The following is an 8905-nucleotide window of genomic DNA, read 5'->3' as shown; positions in this document are numbered from 1 at the left end:
TTTGAACATGCAATCCTCCTGCCTCAACCTCCCAAGATGCTGGGATTACAGGAGTGTGCCACTGCACCCAGCTAGTTTTGTGGGTTTTTTTTCTTTGTGTGTGTGTATGTGGGTACAGTGCTGGGGATGAACCCAAGGCTTTGTGCGTGCAAAAACTCTACCAACTGAACTATAACCCAGCCCTAGTTTTGTGTTTTGAAGTGAATTCATTACCTTTGCAATGCCTCCTTTGCAAAATTAATCTCTACTTTTGCAAGGTTGTTATGGGGATTACAGACAATAACTGAAGCCTTAAGTGACTGGTGGTGATCTCCATGTGTCCAGGAATCTAAGGGTCCTGCCTTCTAGTCTAACAGGTCACCTCCCTTCCCATACCTATAGAGAGGCCAGAGGCACAAAGGCACAACACAGATGCTTTATTATTTTAAAAAAATGAAAACCCAGACCCGAGGACATGAGGGGTACCAAAGCAGAAGGATGGAGAAGTTGGTGGGCCCTGCAACAGGGGTGAGTAGCCACATCTCAGGCCCTTGTTGCAGGCTCTGTTCTGCTAGGCTTGACTTCTGGCCAAGGACTGTTCTTCCTGTGTGCAGGCCACCTGAGGCCAGGCCCTGGCCCAGTACAGGCCCTACAGTATGGGGAGCTCAGCTGAAGGAAGACATGGCTAACAATCATCCCTGAGGAGGTAGTGGATAGCTCCTAGATTGGCAAGGGTGGGTGGGAGTCAGGCTGAGGGGTCTTATGGACCTCCTACCATAGCTCCAGGCAGGCCACCTGCTCCCCTACCCACCTAGTTGCTCACCGGCCTGCTTTGTTCCCTCCCAATGCCAGTCCCTGGGACAAAACATCAGAAGGCAGGAAGGAAACCCCTGCCTAAGTTTCTTCCTGCCTTCTTGGGCCAAGTGGGAGGAACTGCTGAAGCCTCCCTTTTTTTGTACTAGTGATTGAACCCAGGGGTGCTTTACCACTGAGCTACATTCCCAGCTCCTTTTATTTTTCATTTTGATACAAGGTCTCACTCAGTTGCTGAGGCTGGCCTGGAACTTGTGATCTTCCTGCTTCCACTCCCCAAGTTGCTGGGATTATAAACTGTACCACCACGCCTGGCACTGAGACCCGCTCTTTAACTGATGAACCATGGAGGAGCTAGATGCTCACGAAGTAGAAGAGGGCACCCAGTAGGAATCATGAGACAGTCTGTCTAAAAACTGTATCCAAACTAAAAGCATCACTCCATCCTCCAGTCCCAGTTTTGTGAGAAGCAGGAATCCAAAGGCAGCACTGAGAGCCAGCCAAGCTGGGACTGAGGTCCCAATACTGCCTCCTCTCCAAGCCTCAGGGGACCCATCCATTCCCTGGGGCCAGGCAGGATGGTGTCTATCTCCCAGGCTGGAGGTGGTTGTGGAGCTGCTCTGCCTGGGTCTTCAGGCGCTGGAATTCCTCCTGAATGAAGTCTGTGAGGGCTTTGCGCATCTCCATCTGAAGGCAAGGACAGGGCTGGCCTGCACCCCTGGGGGACCTTGGCCAAGGTGCCCTGGGAGGCTGAGAGGGCTGGGAGGGCCGAGGACAGCTATGGGGAGCCTGGGAGGAAACTCACAGCTGACTTGTTCTCCGCCCGGAGCCGTTCTAGCATGGGCAGTGCGCTGAAGGGCTTCCCAATCAGCACGGTGATTTTCTGTGGGGAGGTGACCACCGAGGGTGACAAGGAGCAGGGAAATGCCCACAGCCCCAGCCCAAGCAACCTGGGAAGCCAGAGTCAAGTCCTGCCCCTGATGTGCTGTGTGCTCCCTCAGGCCACTTCCTTTCTTACAATGAGCAATTGGGTTCAGCAGCATCCAATAGTCAGCCCAGTCCCAGGATGTGGTCTATAGATAACCTCTAGTCCCAATCCCAGGGTCTATCCCTGCCCCAGCTGATTTCCTGTTTTCATCCTAAAGGCTCTGTCTGGTGCTAGTAACTCACTATCTATGTTCCACCCAGTCCCCCTGCTGCTGGGCCCTCAAGTTCAACTCCTCCCATATCTGTCCTCTAATGTAGAGTGGGAGACACAGGGCAGATGGAAGGCAGGCAGACAGACAGATGTGGGTCAGCAGGGCCTACCCACCTGGCCAAAGCGGGGGAAGTAGGGTGGGCTGTTAGGAAGGACGTCATTCATTCCTGCAGCACAGTGGACGGAAGGCTAGATGTCAGAGGAAGCAGAGCAGCCTAGGACCAAAGGGACACTGGTGCCCTCCATGCTAGGCATCCTCTGCCACCCCCAAACACCATCTATGGAAAACCCTCTTCCTCCCCTTAGCCCTAGACTCACCAACATGCCACAGTGGCAGGATAATGGGGTTCAGATGACACTCAGCAATTAGGCGCCCAATTCCTACCAGGGGAAGAAGCAGAAATGTTGGCACAAGCTGGGATAAACTTCCCTGCCAGCCTCTGGCCAGTGCCACCCCTGCTGTCTGCAATTAAAAACAAATAATGGCTAGCCCTTGTCTCACTGCCTTTCCCCTTCCTGCTTCTCCTAACACATCCAGCCAGAGTTGAGGCGTCAGGGGCTGACAGGGCTATCCTGGGGTAGGGAGGTCATTGTGGCCAGGGGCCAGTTGTACTTACCCCACTTGAAGCGCAGGAACTCAGAACTCATGTTCACTTTCCCTGGTGAGAGAGCACAGAAGCAAGGCTTGGGAGCTGGTTCCATACATGCTTGGGAACCTTGCCCCAGCCAGCCCTGCTGACCTTCTGGGAAGATGTGTACCCAGTCCCCATGGTTGAGCTTCTCCAAAATGAAGTCCATCCCCTTCTGGTAGACACCGTCTCCTGCAGAGAAAGGCCTGTCCCCATCAGTCCCCATTGTCAGTGGGCAGGAAGCTTGCCTTCAATGCTCTTCAAATATCCTCATGCACTGGGGACTCCCTCTTGCAGTTCCCACTCACTGGGACAGAGGCAGCAGCTCAGGGACTTAGCTCCCACTGCATCATCCAGAGACACCCTCCAATGGCTGTTTTCAGGGCATGATCTGCTCTGGTCACACTGACCCATGACTTTCTTCATAGAATAATATCCTCTCAACCTCTATGTGCCTGTTATGTACAACGTAGCATCTTCTAGAACCATCTCCTACTGAAATTATGACCATGGCAATTCCTCTGCCTGCCTATGACCATCATCAGCTACCCTGCTGAGCCATTTCAGACACACGCACCCTTGCTGCATCCTCTCTGACTCCAAGTCATCATCTATTCCACCTCAGCCAGGCCTCTGACTACCAGTCAGCAGTTCCTACAGCCTCTGTGTCTCCTTGGCTCTACCATCCTGACCAAAGGGGGCTGCTAGAACAAACCAAATCCATTCCTGATACCAAGCCTAATGTGGGCCCCAGATTCTAAGGAGCAACTACTTTGGGGAATCTTGGCCAATTCCCACAACCACTCCTCACAGAGCACTCACCTGAGGCTCCAGCCTCTGTCCTCCCTCCCTCCACTGGCCTCTTCCTTTCAGGCTCTATACCCTCTCAAAGAGGCATCTTGGGTAAGGGAAACATTCCATCATCTTGATTGTGTATCATCAAGAACTTGGGAAAAAAATCAAGCTTGCTAGATTAAAATGGTGGAGTCAAACTGCTACCAATGCTAGCAACTTTGCATCTTGGAGATATCTCAAGACCATAACCTGGATCCAAGACAATACAAACCTGGACCTGGGTGGCCCAGCAGGCAGCCACAGCTCAGATATAAAGACTACAGCTCTGTGCTGGCTCACAACCTGGACACAATAAGAAATCTCATCAACTTTGATGATAGAAAAATAACCATTAGGTAGATAGAACCATGAAAGAGGAAGACAGGGAGGTTCAAGGTAAATTTCTTCATCTTGTGAACTGGGGAATAAAGAAGCCTTATCACAAAACACAGACAGACACTGGGACTGTCTCTGGCTAGTGCACTAAGAAATGGATTTTTAACCTATTCTTTGCAAGGTTCTTTGGAAAGTGCTAGGTAGGGATCCAGATGTTTCAATCTAACCTAAATAGGGACCTGACCCAGCATCTCACTTAGAGGCTAGGGCTGGGGAACAATTACCCACTGGAGTTTACTCAGGGCACAGAACAGTGGTTTCCCTACTTGGGCTCTCAGTACACAGTAGGGGAATGGTCATCACAGGTGTTGGCTCCTTGTCTACCCAAACCCACTGGTGCAACCTATCCATTGAGCTTGGAAATGGAATGTAAAAATAGTAACACTATGCCTCTGGAGCAGCATTTCACATTTTTTAGTTTTTACAAGTGCTATTTTTCTTCTCTTGTGTAGCTTCCATAAAATCACTTTAGAACTTACATAGTACATTACTGTCGTAGGCTTAGTGGAAAAGGGATTTTTTTGCAACACAGAAGCAAAGTGTGCCAAATATTTCTTTTGCTTCAGTCATATGTAATTAGAACTCTGCTATATATCAAATATATCTGATAAATAATTTGTTCCTGCCCATTTTCTCTCAATGAAGGTGCTTGGGATTGATTTCACTTTCTGGTTTGTTGTTGGTTTTTTGGATATTTTTGTTTTTTCAGTGCTGGAGACAGAATCCAGGGCTTCATCAATATTTCACATGCACTCTACCACTGATCTATACCCCCGGCCCTCATCTTCTGTTTTTAACTATACAAGAAAACCTAGATACCAATGAAAAGGAATAAAAACAAGACTGGAGGTGTAGCTCAGCATGCAAGAGGCCCTGGGATCCATCCTGAGCACCATGGGGAAAAAAAACATAAAAACAGAAGTGCATATGTCAAGAGCTTTGTAATGTTTTGAACAACCAATAAAAAAATAAATAAAAATAAATAAATAAATAAAACAGAAGTGCTCACTAAATGCCTCTGTCTCAGCTTGCAGATGAGAGGAGCTGAGACTCAGAGACAGGAGGTAAAGAAGTAGAGTCCCCATCTCTCAGAGCAGGATACAATAAGCAGTGCCAGGGTCTTGAAGAGATGGAAATAGCCTCCAAAGGCAGCACAAAGTGAAAGCACTCCAGGCAGTGCCTCTGGGGAGAGGGACTGGGTATGTGGAGTGAGGCACTGCAGCTTTCCACTACAAGCCCTTCCTTATTACTTGGAATCACTTGACTGGGTTTTGCCATGTTTTTACTTTGACCTATGGGAAGTAATAAACTCTCTCCTGACCTCCTATATGCTTTGATTATTTCCTCCTCCCTCTTCTTCCTCACAACCAATACTCTGAGTGGCCACTGCTATTATCTCTTCTATTCAAACTGCAGTGCCACCAGCCCTCTCAGGCCACAGCAAGCCAGCTCCTGTGGCTATCACTTCATGGAGATGGCTTATCAGGGGTCACCAGTGATTTCCATGGTACCAAAGACCATTGCTCAGGCCAAACACCTAGTGTCATCTTTGAGTTCTTTTCCTTGCCTCATCCCACATCTGATCTATTAAAAGTCCTGTCAACTCTGCCTCCTGAGCATAATCCAAAGCAATTCACGGCTCTGACTATTCATGGTGACTTTCAGAGGCTCAGTCACAATTGTTCTGCTGCCAGAACTACTGCGTGACAGTGCCTAACCAGGTTCCCTGCCTCCACTTGGCCTTGCTCCTATCCGGCAGCCATGCTGTAGCCTGCATGCACTCTCTGAACCACAGACATAAGTATGTTGCCACTCTGATGAGCAAACAGAGTCCAAAATTCTTTACTGATTTTTTTTATGTGGTGTTGGGGATTGAACCCAGGGCTTTGTGCATGTGAGGCAAGCATTCTACCAACTGAGCTATATCCCCAGCCTACTGATTTATTTTTGATACTGGGGATTGAATTTAGGACTTCACACATGATATGCAAGCACTGTACTACCAAACTGTATCTCTAGTCCTTTTTATTTTTTTAAATTTTGATACATGTTCATACTAAGTTGCCCATGATGGCCTCAAACTTGCCATCTTCCTAATTCAGCTTCCTGAGTAGCTGGGATTTTAGATGTGTGTCACTGTACCCAGCAGTTCAAAAATTAACAGGATTATTCTAGAATATTCATATTCTGTGCACAACCAACATTTTCTATTTTTCTCTCTTACCTCTCCAGCATCTGGCACGTGTTTACATGTGTTTAGAATACCTTTCCCTTGCTGAGCACAGTGGTGCATACATCTAATCCCAGCAGCTTGGGAGGCTGAGGCAGGAGGATTGCGAGTTCAAAGCCAGCCTCAGCAACAGCAAGGCCCTAAGCAACTCAGTGAGACCCTGTCTCTAAATAATATACAAAAAAGGGCTGGGGATGTAGCTCAGTGGTTAAGTGCCCCTGGATTCAATTCCTAGTAGAAAAAAAAAAACAATAAAGAAGAATACCTTTCTCTTTATTCTGTGCTTTGAAAAATTCTGCTTTCCCAGGGGAAACAGAAACCTGGATTTGAATCTTGGCTTTACCACTGCTCACCCAGTGACCTTGGGCCAACAGTTTAATCCCTCTGAGTGAGCCCTGTTTGGAGAATGGGGATCAAAATGACCCTACCTCCATGGGTTCTCAAGAGGTACCAAGTGCTCAATCAATCTCACCCTCTGAATATCACAAACTTGTTTCTTCTCCCAGAAGCACAAACCCTCTGGGCTTTCAGAACATGCCACTACCATCATGAACTATTGACACCACACTGCCAGCAGTGAATCTTTTATCAACTTCCCTGTGGATAATACCTCCTTGAATTCTCATGCCAGAGCTCCAGGTACATATAATCCTTTAGCAGCTGTGAAGAATTGAGGGCTCTCCAAGAAGCCATTTATCCTCTAGCAGCCTTTGCTACCTCTGCTACCACTCAATGGCTTCCCTGACTTTTTTGTTTGTTTGTTTGTTTTAGGTGGACACAATATCTTTATTTTATTTTTATGTGTTGCTGAGAATCAAACCCTGTGCCTCAAGCATGCTAGGTGAGCGCACTACCACTTAAGCCACATCCCCAGCCCCTTCCCTGACTTTTCAGTTGCCTGTTTCACAGGGATCCTTCCAAGACAAAGGCACTAGCCACCTGCCTCCCTGTCCCAAGGAAGACTTGGATAGCCCCAGAAGGAGAAGCTCACCTCGGCACACAGGCACACATTTGCCCAAGCTGAAGAAGTGGGAGTGTAGCTCCTTGGTGAAGCAGATATCTGCAGCCGCAGGAGTCCTGGAGCAAAGATGGACTGAGTCATCTCTGCTTCCCAAGCTCCTTAATCCCTGTCCCATGCCCAGCACAATGCCTGCCATCATTGGCATGCAGAATGGAGGCCCAGGAGAAGGGCCTGCAGGGCTCCACCCCATGCCCTGCCTGGACTGCTGGATGCCACCTCCTGGGCAGAGTAGGAGGAGGGAAAGAGACAGGTGGGGCTTGCAGGCCCACTGCGAGGGGCCCATTCTTCCTCACCAACGCATCAACTTCAGATTCCAGATGTGGCGGAGTTTCAGGATCCCTAGAGAAGGAGAGAAAAGATTTTGCACCCCAATTCACCTCGTTCCCAGGGAGTGTCCTTTTCTGTCACTCCTTTGCAGGGAATGACAGACAAGGGCAGCAGCAGTAGTATTTCTCTACAGGCCAAAGTGTCATCTTCCAGAGTTTGGGCTGAACCCTCAAGTTCTCCTTGGCTCCTCCTGCTCCCCAACCTCCATATCTTACTCATCACTGAGTCTGATCTGCTTACTGAAACATTTTGACAACATCCATCCTTCTAAACATCTCCCTTTACTGTCACTGTGACTACTCTAGTCCAGCTACTGCACAGTTTCAAGGCTTCCTTGCTGCCTCCCTGGATCCATCTATGCCATCTTACAGGCCATTGTTACATGGCAGCCAGAGTGAACTTTGAAAAGCTCCAATATGACCAGGTGGCTCCCCATTACATCTTAGGTTAGTGTAACCCCTCCATTCAACAGTGGAGACCCTGGGCACCCCTCCACCCAAACATCTGGTGATTGGAGGCAAGTACCAGTCAACAGAGCATGAACTTCTAGGTGGAGCAACTGGACTCTCAAGTGGGGCTGGTTGAAAAGTACAAAACCCAGCCAGGGGCAAAGCTAGAACCAGGTTGCAGATCTTATATCCCCCAGCCCAGAGCTTCCTTGACAGGATACCCAATGGTGTCTACAATTTCTTCCCAAGACTCTGTGGGACCTTTAACAGTTTAGAGGACAGACGGTTCTATAAGTGTGACAACAGTAAAAAACCTGACAGACCTTGCCACGTGGTCACTTCCTCACCCCTTCTAAATTTTTTTTTCAAAATTTATTTTTTTAGTTTTCGGCACACACAACATCTTTGTTTGTATGCGGTGCTGAGGATCGAACCCAGGCCGCATGCATGCCAGGAGAGCTCGCCACTGCTTGAGCCACATCCCCAGCCCCACCCCTTCTAAATTTAAGGCCCTCAAACCACATTCACTGAAGGGGCCACAATCAAATTTCCACTGAGGCAGGGCTTCTCAGTAATAAAGAGTGGCAGGGCTATGCAAAGAGCCCAGTGAGAAGTGAATTTGTTCTGTTTTTGTTTGACCAGGTCTAGCTTTTTCCCTGCCTTCCTGTGCCCAGCACACAGGCCTGGGTACCCCAGAGATGAGGATCATCCATGCAGGACTGGTGATTGGAGACGGTGATGAGGGGAGTGGCAGGGCCTCGGTTCTCGATGAGCTCGTACAGCACCTCCTTGTTGTGGACGGTGAGGTGATTCATGTACTCTAGAGGGAAAGGGGGGGTCTCGGTCTTAGCCTCCTCCCCACTGGCTTGAGGCTTACCTCTACCAGGCTAGGCCTGCCAGAGTCCCCAACCCCAAGCCCCAACTCTGGCCAGGCATGGGAATACGTGACAGATCCTGCCTTGGCCTCGGGCCCACTCACTGGTCCAGAAGCAGCTGTAGGTGCCCACCAGGCCCATGACGACCTGTCTC

The 8905-nt window shown here is 49.1% G+C and overlaps 1 protein-coding gene across 2 annotated transcripts; it reads right to left on the bottom strand.

Moving 5' to 3' along the window:
• Positions 1–399: 399 nt before the first annotated feature.
• Tafazzin (tafazzin, phospholipid-lysophospholipid transacylase) lies at positions 400–8899 on the bottom strand. 2 transcript variants are annotated; one of them, XM_015506988.2, is made up of 10 exons: positions 8856–8899; positions 8568–8696; positions 7394–7439; positions 7071–7156; positions 2731–2811; positions 2608–2649; positions 2309–2371; positions 2105–2157; positions 1598–1675; positions 400–1479 (listed from the first exon to the last, which is right to left on the bottom strand). In XM_015506988.2, the coding sequence occupies exons 1-10, from the start codon at positions 8890–8892 to the stop codon at positions 1378–1380; spliced, it is 717 nt and encodes a 238-aa protein (XP_015362474.1). In that variant the 5' UTR covers positions 8893–8899; the 3' UTR covers positions 400–1377. The 2 variants fall into 2 exon arrangements, with proteins under 2 accessions (XP_015362474.1, XP_048652689.1); XM_048796732.1 differs by lacking the exon at positions 8856–8899 and having other exon boundaries at positions 7298–7439; positions 8568–8671.
• Between the last annotated feature and the right edge of the window lie 6 nt (positions 8900–8905).

This window comes from Marmota marmota, unplaced genomic scaffold (genome assembly GCF_001458135.2).
Source record: "Marmota marmota marmota unplaced genomic scaffold, marMar, whole genome shotgun sequence".
NCBI lineage: Eukaryota > Metazoa > Chordata > Mammalia > Rodentia > Sciuridae > Marmota > Marmota marmota.
This window is presented reverse-complemented; position numbering and strand designations above follow the sequence as displayed.

What these genes read in the sequence shown, in the direction of transcription:
- Tafazzin (XM_015506988.2), bottom strand. Translation starts at nt 8,892, where the DNA reads ATGGGCCTGGTGGGCACCTACAGCTGCTTCTGGACCA. An exon ending in AATCTGAAGTTGATGCGTTG is followed by an intron (nt 7,157 to 7,393) that starts GTGAGGAAGAAT and finishes TCTTTGCTCCAG; the next exon opens with GACTCCTGCGGCTGCAGATA. An exon ending in GGGCGGAGAACAAGTCAGCT is followed by an intron (nt 1,480 to 1,597) that starts GTGAGTTTCCTC and finishes CCTTGCCTTCAG; the next exon opens with ATGGAGATGCGCAAAGCCCT.